At 51.4% G+C, this 18,720-nt stretch overlaps 5 protein-coding genes and 1 non-coding gene across 6 annotated transcripts; 1 reads left to right on the forward strand and 5 right to left on the reverse strand.

Annotated features, from left to right (window-relative positions):
* Positions 1–1,833: 1,833 nt before the first annotated feature.
* Positions 1,834–3,134, reverse strand: xanC (transcription factor xanC). The gene is made up of 3 exons (XM_025545522.1): positions 2,814–3,134; positions 2,258–2,758; positions 1,834–2,206 (listed from the first exon to the last, which is right to left on the reverse strand). The coding sequence occupies exons 1-3, from the start codon at positions 2,923–2,925 to the stop codon at positions 1,890–1,892; spliced, it is 930 nt and encodes a 309-aa protein (XP_025403882.1). The 5' UTR covers positions 2,926–3,134; the 3' UTR covers positions 1,834–1,889.
* Positions 3,135–3,978: 844 nt separating this feature from the next.
* On the forward strand, positions 3,979–4,717 carry BO70DRAFT_375903 (uncharacterized protein; the record flags this gene model as incomplete). Its single annotated transcript, XM_025545093.1, has 2 exons — positions 3,979–4,246; positions 4,323–4,717. Exons 1-2 carry the CDS (start codon positions 4,063–4,065, stop codon positions 4,715–4,717), a joined length of 579 nt encoding a protein of 192 aa, XP_025403883.1. The 5' UTR covers positions 3,979–4,062.
* Positions 4,718–8,773: 4,056 nt separating this feature from the next.
* On the reverse strand, positions 8,774–10,525 carry BO70DRAFT_305363 (putative cytochrome P450). Its single transcript, XM_025540008.1, has 2 exons — positions 10,391–10,525; positions 8,774–10,315 (listed from the first exon to the last, which is right to left on the reverse strand). Exons 1-2 carry the CDS (start codon positions 10,497–10,499, stop codon positions 9,009–9,011), a joined length of 1,416 nt encoding a protein of 471 aa, XP_025403884.1. The 5' UTR covers positions 10,500–10,525; the 3' UTR covers positions 8,774–9,008.
* Positions 10,526–12,400: 1,875 nt separating this feature from the next.
* Positions 12,401–13,749, reverse strand: BO70DRAFT_367373 (kinase-like protein; the record flags this gene model as incomplete). The annotated part of the gene is made up of 2 exons (XM_025544560.1): positions 12,401–13,176; positions 13,251–13,749. The coding sequence occupies 2 exons, from the start codon at positions 13,747–13,749 to the stop codon at positions 12,401–12,403; spliced, it is 1,275 nt and encodes a 424-aa protein (XP_025403885.1).
* A 795-nt stretch (positions 13,750–14,544) lies between these two features.
* On the reverse strand, positions 14,545–16,207 carry BO70DRAFT_383801 (uncharacterized protein; the record flags this gene model as incomplete). The annotated part of the gene is made up of 2 exons (XM_025545607.1): positions 14,545–15,166; positions 15,238–16,207. 2 exons carry the CDS (start codon positions 16,205–16,207, stop codon positions 14,736–14,738), a joined length of 1,401 nt encoding a protein of 466 aa, XP_025403886.1. The 3' UTR covers positions 14,545–14,735.
* Positions 16,208–17,356: 1,149 nt separating this feature from the next.
* On the reverse strand, positions 17,357–17,454 carry BO70DRAFT_t29. Its single transcript has one exon. It is a non-coding gene; the product is annotated as a tRNA-Ser (tRNA).
* Between the last annotated feature and the right edge of the window lie 1,266 nt (positions 17,455–18,720).

Consider the following 18,720-nt stretch of genomic DNA (forward strand, 5'->3'; position numbering starts at 1 on the left):
TTTCATACTTCCTCCCCTTCCCGACATCTACGAACAATCGAATTCATTATCTCTGCAGACAAGTCTCAAAAATCCCACAGTCTTGCATACTATGGATCTACTAGTCAAAACATAGCATCAATTACACACTCTACCAGCCCTGCCAAACAGATCAGCTCCATAATAGTCCCCATGGACCCAAATTAACGCCTAGTAAGTATAACATCCACACAGAACAAGCCAACAGCACAACAACCCAAACCCAACCCCAACCCACCAATCATCCCCCCATAGCCACCAAGAATACACTTCTACGTGGCAAAATCAATAGCAAATAAACCACAAACCCACCGCCTCCAGTCCAGTCACAGTTACACAAGTGGCGGCCAAGCTATCGCCTGCCAGCCGTACCCAACTAGCTTCCATCCGAAAAGCAAACACCGTCGCTACTTACAGACGACATACGTAGGTACCCTAGGGCGACCCTTGCTCCGGCCACATCTACATACATGTACACACGCATGCACACACGTATGTACATGCAGACCTACCAGACCTCCCTTCATCCGACCATCTAATCATCTATCCATCCATATGCATATTAACATTCCCTCGAATACGTATGTATATACGTACATATACACTTATGGACTGTAGCTTGCTTAGTGCATAGTGCATAATGCATTCCCAAGATTTCTCTAGCTGGCCGGAGAGTATACACATATGTATATTCTTATGTATACATGCAAGCCAGTACATACGTATGTGTGTGGGGATTTGCTGGGTAGGTGGGAAGATGGGTAGGTAGATGGGTGTAAGTATGTGTGGCCAGGGCCCAGGTAGCTAGATAACTAATAACTAGGTGCGATAATCTCTTATCACGGGTAGTTACATCCCAACAGAGTACAATACATCGCATCTTCCCTTCCATCCACATGGGAATGAGGTTTCGAGAAGCCTTGGTAAGGAGCACGACAGATATATTTATTCTTTCACGAAAGGTACATGTACATGTACATGTGTTGACGTATGTTGTACGTATATGCATATGTATATTGAATGTATGATATGTATGTGTATGTATGTATGTATGTACACATGTACACATGTATACATGTATGCAGGTGAATGGGTGGATGGGTAGATTGAGACTGGAGTTGAGAATGATGGAATGAGAGTGGAAATAGTGACTAGATAAAGTGCGTTTATTTGTGACTTCTTAGGGACGTGGAGGGAGTAAATAGGGTAGGATTGGTATGCTGGAATGCATTATGCGAGTGTGTTAGGGATGGAGAGCTGTGTGTGTATGTACTTGGTAGGTGGGTAGGTAGGTAGGTGGGCGGGTGGATGGGTAGGTGTAGTGACTTGAGTTTGTGCAGGTCTTTCTTGCCGAGGGATTGAAGTTCATTCATGGGATTCGGTAGGGTAGGGGGAGTCTGTTCCAGTTGTTTCCTTGGCTGATTTTCTGGCGAAAATGATTGTGCATATGTCGATGTCTGTCTTGTTTTAGTTGCCGCTGTGGCAAGGGCAGGGGAGGTGCCGGGGCAAACATGATGAGCCACTTGGAGACAGTTGAAGGCAACCAGGCGCCCATAAGTCTGATTCAGAGGTACCTACAAGGTATACCTTTTTATTACAAGGCTACAAAGGCGTGTTGAGGCATAGTTGCTTCAATTGCCTCTTTGGGTACTAAAGTCCGATCGACCACACGCGGGCCTACACCAAGGCCGACTTTTCCGATGCTGCTGCAATGCGATCCACAAAAAGACTCCAGGCCACTTTCATTAGACTCGATTTGATGCAATAGAATATAAGGAAAGTGTAAATGCTAGATCCATTGGTTTTTGTCGGACTCGGGTTCATCTATCTCCCGCACGGAGAAATAAAGGTCGTTATATATATTCGGCCGTTTAGAGCATCATAAGCTGCATACTATTTTCCCCTGCCGGAACCTGATGCAAAGGACAAATAGGCGCAGAGGATCCAGAGTTCACCCATTCATTGGGTGTCATCAGTCCCTGGTTCTGACATTGACAAGGGGGTTCATGTATATTCAATGGACTGTTTGCGGGCATATCTGACCCATTTCCTCCCGGTGATGAAGATTGTGATGTAGGCATCGTTACCGGCAGTCCGCTCGGGTGACCGTTTGGTGGAAGTACAATTATTGCTTTAGGACGCGAGGGCCCGGAGCCCAAGGCTTGCATGACTTGTGGGAGCGAGTTTTCTGTAGCAAGGTTATCAATCCGGCCACGATCCAGCTAAATATCTGGCTTACCTGTTGCTATGTAGTATAGGGATGACCCCGGGTATTGACCTGGCGCATTCCATTGCTCACAGAGTGGTTGCGTGTTAGGGTCCATTGGATAGAGGTTGGACATATTTTGTACCATTTCAGGACTGAGGGAGCTCGGGATCTGTCGCGGGTAGTATAGACCGTTTCTCATTGAGGAGGCAGTGGGGTCGTATTCGTTCGTGACTTCATATAGAGAGGATGGCAATGATGACTGCGGGGAAAAGACAGGTATTGGACCTAAAGCGTTATTGCACGAGGAGCAGACGACTCTTGATTGGGATAGGTATGGAGAGGTGAGAGCTGATGAAGCCTCCTGGATAGGTGAAGAGTGCCCTTCGGGGTCGTATACAGTTGGTATCCGCTCTACCGGTGATGAGACGAGTGGGTTTGGATGATCCCAGCCGTTCAAGCTGGCTGCTGCACGTAGCTCACTTGCGATAACACGCTCTTGGAGTTTGGCAATGCGATCTCGGATCTTGCGGCCTGCATGGCTGGTAAGAAACCGGGTCAATCATTATGCTCTGCATTGGACACTCACGATGATTCCTCTGTGACAGGCGATTCTGCAAACGTCTCCTTTCAATGGGGTCTTGTTTTTGTCCCGAGGTATCACCAGCACTCCTATCATCTTTTGTAGATTGAACACGCATTTTTGAGGATATCGGAGGGCCTGATGATTGTGTCTGGGGTAGCTCTACTCCACTTGGCAGTTGTCGAACCTGTGTTGGTTCAGATTCACATTTGATTTGTAATCAGATTATACGTCCAAGGCACCAGTCCTATGGAGCTTCAGTTCGAGAACGAAGGGAGTCGTTTTAGCTTGCACGGTGAATGTTAGACCGATGCATCCAGCATTCGTTTATAGAGAATCTCACCCGTTGTCAGCTCAGTGTACCGACTCGATGAATTCAGATCCCGGAGGCTTGTAGGGTAGTCGTTTATCAGTCTGATTGGTATAAGTCATCTGGATTTACGAGGTTGCGCAATGAGTGCAACATCATCCCGAGCATATAGCCAAGGAAAGAAAGAGGTCTCAGAGGGCAGTATTTGAATACCCACCGCGCCGGGTTACTCGAACCATTTTACTTTTCCAGTCGGCTCAGACTTGCCCAGCGTCTGGGATGGAATGGTCGACTTTCCATCCGGCTCACTGGCACTTGGTCCGTGACTCCCTGGGCCACGTTCTGCTTTCAGCCTGCAGCCTTGATCCATGCCCCACGTCCCCCTCCGGCTGTAGTGGTGCCCAGGGAACAATGACCATGGCTCAAGGCATGGACGAGGCTTTCCTTGGCGTTGCTGATCATTGGGATTAGGCCAAACAATGATCAATAAAGGGCTCCGCCTCAATATCGGAGGGGTTGGACAATAGAGATCGGTCCAGATCGGTCTGCTAAGGCCGCTCAGCTGATTTGTTGCATCCCATCGCATGGACCGGCCTCCACAAATCCGGACACCGAGTCAAGGCAGCGACTTGTGTCACAGTTTGATAGTCTTGCAAGCCGTGATGCACGGATATGCACGGTCGACCGAACCATCCAGAGCGTCTAATAAAATCCGGTAAGCGAGTTATGCGGCAAAGATGACATAGCAGAACAACTGGCCGTGGACCACCGAGACCGGATACCCTTTGCCTTAGACCACGGGGAATCCTTGCACTGCTCCAGAGACAATAGCTGGCTTGGGAGCTCCGTGTGTTATGGGGAGCACCATCCTGCAATATCATTGATTCATGTGAATCCTACCCAGAGTACACAGGGTGCCGATGAAACACCGGCAGATCCAACAGCATGGTCCTTAGCGAAGATGACAAGAGGGAATACCAGAAGCCGTGGACGGTAGGGAGACACTTGGATATTTCTGCCGGGTATATTTTCCAGATCATAAATCCTGCCACTAAGAGTTGGCAGCCGTCACAAGGAACTCCCTGGGCTGCAGATCCGCCAAAACATCTGATCCCTCGCCTAATCGGGCGTATGGTAAAACACTAGAGTACCCTTATCGTAGGCTCGGGATATGCCTGCCTGATTCTGTTACGAATTGGGAATAGTGGCCAGTAAACGCCAGCCGGGATCAGCGCCAGAGAAGTCCCCGAAAGGATGCAGCGTGAAGAACCATGGCGGTACCGAGGGCGGCGTTTCCGTCAAATTTACGGCTTCCGAGAAAGGAAAATTGGCTGGAGGCTTCAGTGAGCACCAGAGTCGAGTTGGTGGCTCTGCTGAGAGAGACCGTGGACGGCTGATCTGCCGTCAGCATTTGAATATCGCCGGGGCCCGGTTGACGAGTGGCCAATCATCCCGTTTCCAGGGAGGCGAGCTGGGAAGAGACCAATCCGAGGGGCCCAAGAAGCAGCACATCTGCTGGCGCGGTCCTGATCCTGGCACTGTGAAAGCGATGGTCAGGGGAGTTCGTATCCAGACTGGAAGCTCGACGCGAGTGGGCTGAGAGGCACTGCCAGATGATCCAGCCATTGTGTAACCGAAATGTTTTGAGGGGAGGGGGGCATGAAGGGAGGAGTAGCTTGGGGTACGTGGAGATGAATTGGAAGGGGAGTTGCAGAAGAATCCCAAGAAAGAGGGAAAAAGGAAAAAGGAAGCAGCGCTTGGGGGGATCCCGTGACGGACGGGCTGCAGTCACGGGCAGCGCCAGTCCGGCCATCAATTTTGAAGTCACTTCCACCTACTTCCTGCCTGCTCCTCATACTATTGCCAATTGCCCATTGACCATCCTCCGAGAATAAATCCCCTTCCCCCCTGCCATTGTCGAATCTGCTACCAGAGCCATCCAATCGATGTCCTGCGGAGATACCCTACGCAGTCGACGGATCCTTTGCGGATCCTGCAGCAAGATCGATAACAAGTGACAATAGCACGGCCCTACCCAGTCAATCCGATCGATCAGAGGGACACACTGTGGCTGGAGACATCCTTCGTCTGCTGTGCCACTTCTCGTCCTGCTTCTATCCACCGGGTGCTTCCTTGCTGTGTCTTCCTCCGTCTCCCCATGAGCTCTACCCTCCCATCATACAATGTGTTCAACTCATTCGTTCACGAATCTGATCTCCGAATCAGGTCTCTGCTTGTCAGGCACCTTGGGTGACTCTGTACGCTGCGCTTGTTCCAGGGCCCTTTTCCAATGCAAGTCTGAGACCTTGTGCGCCGTCTGATCCCTTTGCCTTCACCTGTAGCTTCCCAATGTGGAGCTTGCTTGGGTAGGGGTTCTTTGCCATGATACTTTCTAGGAATTTACTAACACTATTTGACAGGAATTTCTCGGTCCTATACACTTTCTGACCACCACAAAGCTATGCCAATAGTCCTATATAAGCCCGCTGCTACATTCGACTAGCCTCCGTATGATCCATGGGTAAATCACTCAAGGGAGTAGAGCATTGTTCTATTGCGGAGTCTCTGGACGACGCAGATCACAGCAAGTCGTTAGGAGGCTTCACTCGATCCTGACGCGTCTGTAACGGCGGTAGTCAGAAGGACTTGACAATAAACGTGTTCATTCGAATTAGGCCCAGTCTAGTTCTGGCCTTCTGGGCAAGGCTTGCATAGTTCCACCTGATCACATGTCATTGTCCCCTAAGACCGACCTTTCGCTGTTGGACAGGGCATCCGAGCGAGGAGACTATTACCAATCGTATAAATCCGGCAAAGACCGACGCCGCGAATCGGAAGTCCACGCGAGGCGGCTTTCATATCCATCTGAGCGCAAGATCTTGTTGGCTACAATCACCGGGCGGATTTCGTCGCTGGCACCCACACTCTGGCTGTGTACCGAAAGCCGTGCGTCCGGCCTGAGCGTCTTTGATATCTTACATATACGATCAATATGGATTGGCTGCATCGTTTAACAGGCTGATCAGTTTCCATACGGCCGATCATATTGAGAATTAGTCTGCTATACTGCCTTTGCATGCGAGAAGTGGTCACATTCTACGTCATTGTGCCTTCTATACTCTCCAGAAACTGATATCCAACACTCGCAACAAGGGATCCAAGCCAAAACATCTATGAATGAGCCTTTGGTAGGCATTGGCTCTAGGATTGGCGATTTGAGCGCAGTGGCTACCTCTGACTTGTGTTTGTACGTGTTCTAGGCTTCTTCGGGTCGATTACTGAAACAGCCACCTATAGTAGGTTTGATCGCCCAAGTGCTTTACCATGTGGGTACCGGGTAATTCCATACTCACTTCAATAAGCGAGAGCCGCTCCGTACAAGTGGAAAGTCATATCATCATCTCAAACCAACCAGTGACCTGATGGCTGGGCAGTCGCGACATAAGCAAATTGCTGCCCGGTCCAGGTAGCGGGGTCTAACAATCCCAACATTTACAGCTTTACAAGCAAAAAGAGTATAACGCGGTCTGCAATCCCTCAAAACGGAAAGTGCTCCGAGTTGCTGGGGAGGCCTGTCTATCCGGTTTCACTAAACTATCATCAGCTTATCGGGATATCCATTGCACGCCTGTAGCAATGTCCTTTTGGAGATGGGTATCCACCAGCAATGCCACTGCCTCACGTTGCAAGATAGAAGACACTCGGTCAAGAATTTCTGCTGATCTCACCGGAATGAGAGCAAGATGGCAAAAGAGTCTGCACTGACCCGGATGCGCCAAATATCAGCGCGTTATGCGATAGAGCCTACAGCTGAATAGAGATTCCTTGACATCTATTGCCATGAGTCCCTGCATACTAGCATGCACAGGTTCCCTTGATGAGCCACCAGTCAGCTTCGCCAAGAACAGGGAATTGATATTGGGACTTACTCTTAAAATAGAGCCCCCAAACGTTACAGGTTTTAAGTATTTCCAACCGAGCCAGCTGGCCCCGCCTCCATGAGTAAGAGAAAGAGCAAGACAGACAGATAGACAGACAGAAGCTGTCCTCAGATACACAGAAGCCATTATTGACTGATAGTCTTGCATGCCTTGACGACATGCTATGAATAACATGCCGATGTGGCGGCAAATCTCATATATAACACAATGATCTAGAGCTTCGTCCAACGGCCGCCCATGACGAACTCCCATAGCACGACAGCTCTTTAAAGCACCACGGAGCCCACGAACCTCTCTGAGATCTTAGCGTCCTGTCCCATACTCGGATGTAATGATAGTCAGTGTGTGACTGGTCGATCGGAGCTCGAGTGTGATGGTGATGCAACGATAATCTACCGTCCTCCTTGTCTGTTCTACAGGAGCGACACATGGATGATGAAACGCCTGAAACTTCTAGCTCGGACTCTCGCCACTGCCACCTTGAGCGTCGAGGGGTTATGCGCTACAGGCATCTTCCGAGATCTAGATTCGACGAAATCGCCCCCACTGTGCTCATCCCACGGTGGTGCAGATCAGGGCTACCGAAGCACGGAACTTATAACGAACGCTTATCGCGTTGAGCTATGTAATACTATCCGTGGCGAGAGAATGCTCCAGGGCGTGCTGTGCTGTATTGGCCTGACGGAGCTTGGGCATCCCAGCATGGACATGCCTAATGGGTGCAGCTCGTATCAAAGCAAGGAGAAGAGGCAAGTCACTTCAAGAGCCCGTACATAGCTATCTACATTTCTTCTACCTTACTTTGACCTTCTGCTCTCCATCTTAGAGTCAGTGCTGCGATCAAAGTGGCATCTATCTCCAATACCGTATACTTAATAGGTAATTACTAAGTAGTGACCTTCTCGGACAACGCAAAACCCCAACCAGATACAACCATCACATGGACCCTCTTATATACCCGATACAGCCGAGTTGTCTCATACTTCGCTCTAGACAGCACATCCTCCTAACCTGGAAACCTGAATAATGCGTAGCCCGAGCAATCACCATCCAAAAAACCCTGAAACAGCCTCTAAGGGAGGCAGACCATAGAAAAGACGTGAGTCAGTGATCTATCACCTCTCAAGGAAGCGCTTAGCTTATCAGCACGACAACCTACCTACCTGGGTACCATGAATCTTGTACAGAATAGAATAGAACCGAGCCCACCACCACCATCACCAACCAAACCAAACCAACAAACTTTGACCATCCATCCATCCATCCATCCATTCATCCATTCATCCACGCTCAATACAACGCAACGCAACCCATGCAGCGTCCATAGATAATTCTTTTCTTTTTGTGAAGGGGGGGGGGGGGGTTGAATGACCAGCCTATAACACCATACTCACATAAATAGGACTCAAGAAACAGATTCCAATTCCCAACCCCATATTGAATTAGATTTGGACAGGATAGGAAATACGCCATGTCTCATTCTCATAAGGAAATGGTGGATGAATTAATGAATGAATACATGGCATGGTAAACGGAGGATAGTCTGGATAATAAACACATTGGGATCTAGAATTATCATAATAGATGGACTATTTCATTTTGTTCTATCCCAGGGATTGAGGTGAGAGGTGTGGATAGGTAGATGGATGGATGGATGGATATATAATAGAGTCTACTTATATAGTCGGAAATAGGGCCAGTAGACTAAACTACACATTATGTCTGATACTCTCCGAGCTAGCTAGCAGGGTAGGTAGACCGTAGGTGGGTTGGGTGGGTAGGTGGGCAAGTGAGTCAGCACCTCTGCTAGTTTGACACTACATACCATAACCCATACAATACAAACAGGCAGACACAGACAAAGAAAACACAATCTGGATATCATAACGACATAGATAGATAGATACACCCTCCGGTTCCCAAAACGTCTCTCCGCTAAGTAGAAGCAGCTCAACCAATCCGCGGTCTCGGCCCCGTAATGGCAAAGAAATCCAACGGCTTCACAGTAAACGCGCCATTATAATGATCGCCCGCACCATCAGTCACATACCCCTTATCAGCGAGATCGACCTCGACGTCCTTCATGATTGTGATGAGGGTGAAGAGGGACCATTCCCAGGCATAGCGTTTGCCGATACACTCGCGTTTGCCGTTGCCGAAGCCCTTCTTGACGCCTTCGGGGAGCTGCTCGTATTTCTCGCCGAGCATGCGGTCGGGGTTGAAGGCCTCGGGGTTGTCGAAGACGGCGGGGTCGCGATTGACGCCGTACAGGATGGCGATGAGGGGCTGGTTGCGCGGAACTTGGTATTGGCCGCCGGCGAGGAGGACGGGGGTGTTTTCCTCTTCTTTGGTCGCGGCGGGGATGGGTTCGATGTTGAAGCCTGGGGCTGGCGGGGAGAGACGCATGGCCTCGCGGAGGATGGCGGTGCAGTAGGGGAGAGCGGCGAGGTGGTGATGTTCGATTTTGGAGCTGGGGTTGGGACCAACGACGGAGTCGATCTCTTCGCGGGCGCGGGCAAGGATGTGCGGGTTTTTGATCAGGTAGTAGAGGGCGAAGGCGACGAGGTTGGGGGCGGTGGCGCTGCCAATGAAGCAGTTGATGATTTCGTCGATCATTTGCTCTTCGTTGAGTCCTTCGCCAGTTTGGGGGTCCTTGCCTTCCATGATGGCGTGAAGCATGTCCTTTTTGGCGGAGGGGTTGGCGCGGCGGTGCTCGATGCAGCTGGCGGAGTAGTCGCGCATGGTTTGGTTGTAAGTGTCGAATTTGCGTTGGTAGAAGAGCCAGTTGAGGATCTTAGGGCGGGAGGGCCGTCGCACGGCCTCGGTGGTGGCACCCTCCATGGCTTTGATGAGGGATGGCTCGGGGCCTTCGAGGCAGTGGAGGCGCTGGTCGAAGAAGCAGAGCATATTGGCCGCGTGGTTGACACGGTCCAGGTCGTCGGTGACGTTGACGCGCTGACGGGGTCCTGCTGTCCACTTCTTGATCAGGTCGGTTGACACCTCGCGCATGTCGGCGAAGACTTGCTCAACAGCTTCCCAGGAGACCAGGGGGGCCATGATGCGATGGGCGACTCCCCAGGATTCCAGTTCATTGTTATAGGCTGTGAACAGACTGGAGTGGACGGCTTGTCGGATCTCGACGATGGGGCCGGCGACGCATTTGCGGAAGCGTGTCTCGTCGCAGATTTCCTCTATGAGGGCGGCGCCCGTGACCAGGACGATGTCATGGCCGAGAATGGTGACCTTGCAGATGGGACCTGGGGACGAGTAGAGCCATGGGTCAGTTGACGGTTCAGGTACGGGACAGGGACCGAGCAGGGCTCCACACTCACGATATTTGGTAGCAAGTTTGTTGAAGGAATTCCAAGGGTTGGAGGCGTTGACGTCGAACAGGTTGCCAAGGAGGAAGATGCCCGGGGGCTTGGGAATTGATGACGCCATGATTGGGGACGGAGGAAGGCTAACAATTTAGGAGGAGGGGGAGGAGAGACGCCAGCAGGGTCGCGGACGAGCGGACTGCCTTATATGCCCAGCCATGATGGCTCGCTCAACTCTTGCAGTCTCGCTCCCCGTGCGACCTCCATTGAGACGGCGGCGATTGTTAATGGTTCTGGGCCAGTATGTGGCTGCAGATCTCAGCTGAGCTGAATGGCGCCGATTCAGCACGATGATCCCTTCGATAGTTGGCTTGGAGGGGGGGTGGGGGGGCTCCCTTGGGCGCTCCACCCTCGGCAGGCCAAAGGAGCCGATCGCCGCACAGATCATGGTTCGTGGAGAGACAGCTTCCTTCCTTCCTTACTTGCAGCCAGATCAATTGTCAGCGGGAAACCGGGCAGGTGAAAAAGGAGGCTGGCGGTGTCTGCATCATTGGCCTTTGCATTGGTCCGGAATGAAGGGTGATAATGATGGATGATGGAGGGATGCAGATTGCAGGGTGGTTGCTGAAGGAGAGTTTGGTTTGCTTGTTTGGTGCCGCCGCGGCGGCCCATCGCTTCCCCACCGCATCTCCACCGCGTCACCGAGTGTCAAATCTCTTCAACTATCTACTATCTACTATCTACCACATCGCAGTCTGCCAGCAACCATTATTGCCAATACAGCACCAGGGGGACAGGCAGGTTGCACAGGCCATCTGCCTTGGGGTTTCAGGGGGGGAGGATCCTCCGCGATCGAACCCTGTCGATGGCTCCCTCGATTTTCAAGATTCTGCAGAGACCCAGTCGAGCTGAAGCTAGTGCGGTGTCTTCGGGTCGCGCGCAAGCCAATCTCTGCAAAGCCTACAAATCACCCCCCCCCCCCCCCCCAGCAGACCCTCTGGGGGGGGCTGGGATTCCTGACGAAAGTTTGTGGTGTGTCACTTTGGTGATTCAGTCTGTCTCCCCGCACATCAGCAGCAGCAGCAGCAGCCACTGTCGCATTTGGCGGTGGCCATCATGCCTTCACACAGCATAGTACGGAGTTCTCCGTCGGTACTAATAGTCTGCTGGACATGTCGTATGTAGTATGCTTTCTCAGGCTATGTTTCTCCTTCCAATCCCCTTGATCAAGTGACGCTCCTCCCAGAGGAGCACAGAACCCCGAGATCAACCCCAGCCAGGAGTGGTTTCGAAATCCCCGGACTGGGTTGACCAAGCTGCCAGCTGCCAGCACAACTGCCGTGTCACCGCCACGCCTGATCTAGATTCAGTTGCAGTTTCAATTGGTCTTCATACTGTATCTTGTCCGATACGGAACACTCAATTGCTTTATCTGTCTTGCGCGAGCCTGCCCTGACACTGTTGCCATCCACAGACCAGGTCCATACGAACCTTGACCACTAACCACATCCATTGCTCGGGTCTTTCAAACTCCGATCATAATACGGCAACCACCTCTACAATAATGGAGGCTCATGACTCCACAATTTTCCTGGGATATTGTTTGGTTCATGGATGCTGAAGTTGATATGATTCATTGGAGGTGAAAGAACTTCGGATGGTCGGGCGCGACGCATTTCGCGCCGAAGATCGAGCGGCTCCTTCCTGGCACACCAGTGGTTCGTCTGTATATTTAGATCCCTAGCCGCGCAGCGGTTTCATGATCCCAACCACACAATGTAAGCGCCAGCGAAGGAACACTACCCATGATGCGAACATCTCTTTATGTCTACCCAGCAGGAATCATGGCAACACATAAAGAGGCAATAGCCCCCGCCCCATATTCTTGGTCTCGCCGACAACATTAGGGTGATCAAGCTCAGTATACTACTCTTCCATGACACGCCGTCGAATATTTCGCATCACTTTGAAACAATGGACGTCGCTGCCAGAGGCGGGATCGGTGAAACTCGGACATTGGTAACGTCAAAGTGAATCCTTCAAACTCCGATTGTAATCAGGCAATGCCCACTTAACCATCCACTCTGACTGGAGCACCTCGTCAGCAGTTAGTCGCCCTTCTGGTCGAAACACCAGCATCCGGCGCATTAAATCTAGAAATGCGGCTGCCTCGTCTTCTCCAAGCTCACTTTCCCTTTTTCGCCTCCATTTCTGCACATCGTTCTCGAATGTCTCCTTCAGTGGAGGCCGTTTGTTTCTCTGGTGATACTCCGTCGATTGCCCATCTTCAGAAAAGAATTGGCTCCGCCCCTCCCAGCGCAACCACCACTCTGAAGGCATCGGCCCTAGCACATCAATATACTGACATACTAGCTCATCTTCAGTCACAAAATTAGAGTTGAATATAGGATGCAGTCCAATTATATCCCAGATGGCCGTAGCCAGGCTCCAAATATCAGACGAATAGGTGAGTAGCCCCTCTAGCTCAAACTTGATTTCTGGGGCCCGGAAAGACAGTGGGGTATGGCAGTCCTTTCCAAGTCGAATTTCTGAGGCTGGAGCAAAAGCCTCGCCAAAATCACTAAGAAGGAGGCGTGCTTCGGAGAGTGTGAGCTTATCCGCAGTCTTTCCAAGAAACAACGGTAAAACTGCTTTAGCTGGGACATTTGGGGGGAGCGGCTCCCCGCTGCATTGTGTAATAGGGACTGTCTCAGGTTCGCCGTATTTCTTGTAAAACTGCTCAATGGAAAGGTCATCGAAGTTTGAAGGGAGCTTTAGCAAAGCGTTATTCAGATATATATCTAGTCCGGAAGAGGCTGAGCATTAGCTGATCGTTCTCGAGATGTAAAGGAGCATGATCACTATTATAGTATACCTCCGTGAACATAGCCTCGTGAATGAATATGTGCAACAGCCCATGTCAGGCCATATGAAAGCGCTCGAGCAATTTCCAAAGGGAAAAAGCAGTTGAACAGGGTATCTCTCAAGCTGCAGGCAGCCAATGTGACCGTGTAACATCTATGCGTTCCGTTGGGACCTTGCACCTCAAACTCATCTAGCAGGTCAGAGACCAAACCATGCCCCGTGTGTTCAGGTGAGGATGGATCAGGCGATGCAGATAGAGCTCTGAGGACTTTCGGCTCGCGTGGGATTGTGGATGCCATATTGACCTTAAGGGCAACATATCGCTTTAGATGAGTGTCATGGGCCAGCCATACAGTTGAGTATTCTCCATGCCCAAGTTTGTCTGCAATATAGTATCGTCCATGCAGCATTTTGCCGACCATGATAGGATGGTAGCCTCCAGGCTCGTAGTTCTCAAGTGTCTCTACATCTCTGATCCAGTTGTACTCGATGCGACGCCCCTGGGTCATCGTAGAGCTCGCCCGTGCAAGACAATCATGTTTAAACTTGGAAGAACGCCAGAAGGATTGTGAGAACGAAGCTTGGTGTATTATCAGAGGTCTAAAGAGGGGAACAGAACGCGGAACTATGTTAGCGTAGCGTGGCATGATACCTTGACGTGATTGTTCAAAGGAGGATCAGGAAGCGCCCAAGGAAGGGAAGATGCGGTATCACATCCTCTTGCCATTCTGCCGGCAGAATACTGGATGATATAAGCGCTTTCGTTGTTCCAAACCCCGATTAACTCCGTCCGACCGACCGCCTAGAGAGCAGGCGAAAGAGATAAGTAGTGGTATTATTGTTCCACAGATGCTTTGTCTTTGTTTTCTATCTTGAAGACCTTTCTGTCTTCTTTCGAGTTGAGTCTGCTTCTCCATGCGCGCCAGAAGTATGGCCCGTATTTATTTTCATCTGCCATGGCTCGTATTGGTGATTATTCACCCAATTTGCCTCCTTTTTCTTTTTTTCCTCCAACTTCCTCGGATATATATATAGGTGTCACCGCGATAGTGACCACGGACGCTCCAGGCCATCATTTATACCTACCGCAAAAGAAAAACTGGCCAGAAAATTGACAATCCATCATTTCAAAATGGAACTAGTCCAAGCAATAGTTCAAACAGTTGATGCATGCAATGAGAGCCATAGCGGGCGCATGTAAGTGGTAGCATATGATCTAATATAGTTGACAATTCAGCACTTTGTTATCCATGCATTGCATCTGACTGGCATCACCAGCAAAAACTAGCAAATCGATTGGGAAAGCGGATATAGTATGTATGCGGTGGTATCTCAGAGAAAGAAAAAGAAAAAAGAAAAAGAAAAACAAGTGTTGCTGGCATGCAATGGTCTGTACAATGTCACATGTCGAATGCAAACCCCTTCTATGTTTACTAACTCCCTCAAACTCCATAATGCAGAATGTCCACCGTGGTATCAAGTTAATCCCCCAGTGTCATCGATATCCTCCCCTCAGCGCGTCAAACTCGAACATGAGCCGGCTATCCATCAGAAGAAAGGATTCATACCGAATACCTCGCTCGCGCTGGTATCTTTCCGACCAGACGGGGACACTGCTGTTCCAGACGCTGCCGTAGCCTTCGAAGAGCATGCGCCAGTAACAGGCCTCCGCGGCTTTGGTCAGATAGCGGTCGCGGAAAGTTCGTACGCTGTTGTTGGCGATGCGCTCGGCCTGGCTCGGGTTCGCTAACAGAGGCTCCAGCTTGTCTGAGAGGTCGCTGAAATCCCGTTCGACTTCGACGTAGTTCTGGTTGGGGCCGTCGGGGACGAGAAGATAATGATGGTGCTGGATGTACTGCAGCTTGTGCGCCACAATGACCGAGTTACATGCCTGGCGGTATTTCAGAGACGCGGAATATGATCGGCCTGCGTTGTGAAGTGGCGGGTCAGTACACGTTTACGTTGGTCTGTAAATGAAGGCATCTGAGGGTCCTTACCTTCAACATGTGCAATGAACTTATACTGGCAGTGATCCTCCATGCGCATGATATTCGTGCGCTGTCCCCAATCAACCTGCTTGACGTCACCCCACGGCTGGTCACGGGCAGCTTCCATCAATGCGCGGCGCAGCTTGGGGGCAAAGCTGGGCTTTCCTCGCCAGACGAGCTGTTGTTTCTTCTCCGACCAGGGGATATCTGTGCGTTTGATGTGGTCAACGACCTGGTCGTACGGGCCGAGTGCGTTGTGGACATTTTCCCACGCCCAGAACCCGAAGTCAGGCATGAGCCAGATGGCTTCCTCTGTGGCAGTGCGCGCAAGTGCCCAGATAGGTTGATCGGAGGTGGTCACGTCCTCGACCTTGTCCTCCACCGAGAAGACGAATTCAATGTCCCGCTTCAAGCCGCGACTGGGGTCTGCGACCAATGCGCGGTGGATCGCGCTCAGCGCTGCGACAATCTTCCGTCGATGATCTTCGCCCTTCGACCGCGCGGCAAGGACGTAAAGCTCGCCGCGGTGGATGAACACTCGTGCCATGCCAAATCTCAACGGGATCTCATCCAGGTCCTCCATGGCGAGCGCCCCGTGAGTCCTCCAGAAGGTCGCAGCGCGGTGGACATCTTCGAACAGGCCAGGGAACGCGGTCCTGCACTGCGCTCGGTCTAATCCCTCGTTTTTACCATCTCGGGCCGCTTGGAACTCCCACGCGGGAATGGGGTTGACCTGCTGGACAAGGCCTTGGTGCGAGCAGGTCAAGCAGCTCGAGCATTGGAAGGTGGTGGAGGTTTGGCACGCGCAGTGACCGGCGGGGATCAGCTGGGTCAGCAGAGGATGGATGTAGTCGCGGTCCGAATTGACGCCGTACCAAATGGCGAGGGTGCAGGCGAAAGTCAACAAGCCGGTGATAGAGAATAGGTAGAGGAAGATGCTCTGTCGTAGGCGCAAACGAGAGCAACCGGGGAGCGCCATCGCGAGGGGGCAGGTGAGGGGAGGTCAACCCGGGGGGAGAATGATCGCATTGTAAGTACGAGTAGGGGAGGGGGAGGTGGGGAAGGCAGCAGGACGGGGTCGCAGTTCGCGCTGCCCGTTGATGAGTGTATTATAGCATATAGTAGTCACTGGCAGCATGTTGTTGGTGTCAGGGGAACGTTGGCCCTGAAAGGGGCCGTGCCTGAGTACGTAGACAGCAGGAGAGTATCGACGGCGACATCAACGGCATGACGCGGCGATCGCAGCGAATCCCTGGTTCGACGGCTGAAACTGTCTGGCCCGGGCGATCTTCCCCTTCTGCTTCGGGCCTGATTGGCGCGCGGTATTAATTGGCGTCGCAGTTGCTTTCATCGGGATGCTGCAACTTCTATAATTACGATCTGACCTATTCTAACCCCCGCCCATCTCGATAAGTGTCTGCCTGCCGTGCCTAGAGCTGGATTCTTCTAGACAGCCAGACTCCATCCGAGGAGTATAATGAGGCATTCTTTCCAAACGGGTTCGAAACGCAGCCGAAATCTGCCCCAGTCCCACATGAGGCGGTGCTGGTCTCAACGGCACACTTCCCTTCATGATGATCGCGATGATCAGGGCGGCTGACTTATTGTGTAGGACAGACAGCCAAGCAGTATCTACCCCTCCTCTTGAACGTGGGTGCCATCCCTCTGGTCACAGTTGCTACACAGCACCTAGCATGGTGGGGGTGCTGCTGTCTCTTGCGCAAGGAATCGACAGATAGACCTTACACTACATAGCATCCTGCCACCGGATGGGGCTGTGATTGACTTGTCTGTGTCATTAGAGCTGTCACAGAACAGCTATGGAGTAGTAACTGCCCTATTCGTTGCGGTTAACGAACCCATCTTTGAAGATGTACAGCGCAGAGCACTACCACGTACTACCCTGTACTACACCAAGCTGAGTGGCTAATGAGTCTGGAACCAGTGTCGGATCCGAAATGAGGTGATATCCAGTTTGCTTGCCAACACTGAGCACGATTGATTATATTTCAGGTCAACAAAACTGGATGCACAATAAGAAAATGATGCTTAAGAAAAAAAAAAAAAACACATCTCCAAGGAACATGGAGAGAATGAACCAGATGTAGGGAGAAAAGAAAAAGAGATTCGACAAGGACGCGATTTGAACGCGCGACCCCAAAGGGATAAGATTTCTTCCATTGGCTGGATTCGAGTCTTACGTCTTAACCACTCGACCACCTTACCCAAAGTAGTTAGACCGCTCGGTCGGCCAGATCCTCAAGCCACATCCAAACGTTCACCCGAACCAACCATCACGCGCGTCGCGCAGTCAAAAGCTGACGATACAGCGAAAGAGGACTGGACTGACTGGCCCCCAGGCGAGCCCACCCTCCGCCCAAGACCCCACCGCATCCCGCCCCGGTGGGCCCTCCGGAGTTGCAGTTCTCCGTAGCGCTGGCGCAGCGCAGCGGCGCCCTGAAAGCCGAGACAAAGGCACGCGAAAGCCTAAACCGTCAGCCACACCGCGGTACTGCCAGTCTACCAGTCTGCCAGTCTGCCACAGCCCACAACGGACCACTGGCACGCCATCCACTGTCCAACCAACAATGCGCGCCCCCAAAACCAACACAATTCCGGCACCAGCCAGGCTCCCACAATTTTACTTTCACTTTCCCAGGTCCCGTTTCAGCCCCCGAGTGTCTCCGCTAGCTAAGCTTTTTGCCTTACCGTTCAGGTTGGTCTTGGTGTCAGCTTGCGACCCGGAATAGTAACACTGCCAACACAACGACATACTGCAACTGGCTGCAGGCTTGGAAAGGGAAAGGGGCAGTTCAGGGATGGAAGATCCTTCTGCACTTGGTAAATTGATGAAGAACGAACCCTGACGATCCTATCAGCCATGCTGTACTTCTCAATATCATATCACAGTGCCAACCCGAGTGCGGTTGTACTCCGTGTGTGTCCCTGGACCCTTTTCCCCCGTGGATAAAGAAAACTAAGTAGGTATCTATAACTGGTCACGGCTTGGCGCTAACTCGAAAGACGACAAAATCCCCCGTCTTAGTAAAAGCAAGCCTGTACGATAGTTACTTGGTCGCATACTACTTACTACCTATTAGGTAGTATTACTGTACTGCTTGACTCCTGCCCCTTATCTGATTCACCGATTACTGTTTTGCACTCCGTACCGAGTACAGAACGGCAGATGAAGATCAGATACCCTTCTAAGTAGAGAGAATTAACTCATATGGGATCGATTAATATTATTGGCAGAAACCGTACCTACCTAGATATGTTCGGACGATGATTGACAGCGCGCCGTGGACGATCTGAGACACAGCAATCCTGCCCGCCCCAACGCTCTGTGAGATTAAGTCTCCGTGGATCGCGTATATCGCGTATAGACATCGTGAGCTAGGGACTTTTTATAGCCGGGTGGGGCCACTTTAGTCCTTAAGCATAGATAAATTGCACGGGGCTTGGGAAGTTCATATCTAGCCAGGGTGGGGT

This window comes from Aspergillus heteromorphus (assembly GCF_003184545.1).
Source record: "Aspergillus heteromorphus CBS 117.55 chromosome Unknown BO70scaffold_1, whole genome shotgun sequence".
NCBI classification, from domain to species: Eukaryota; Fungi; Ascomycota; class Eurotiomycetes; order Eurotiales; family Aspergillaceae; genus Aspergillus; species Aspergillus heteromorphus.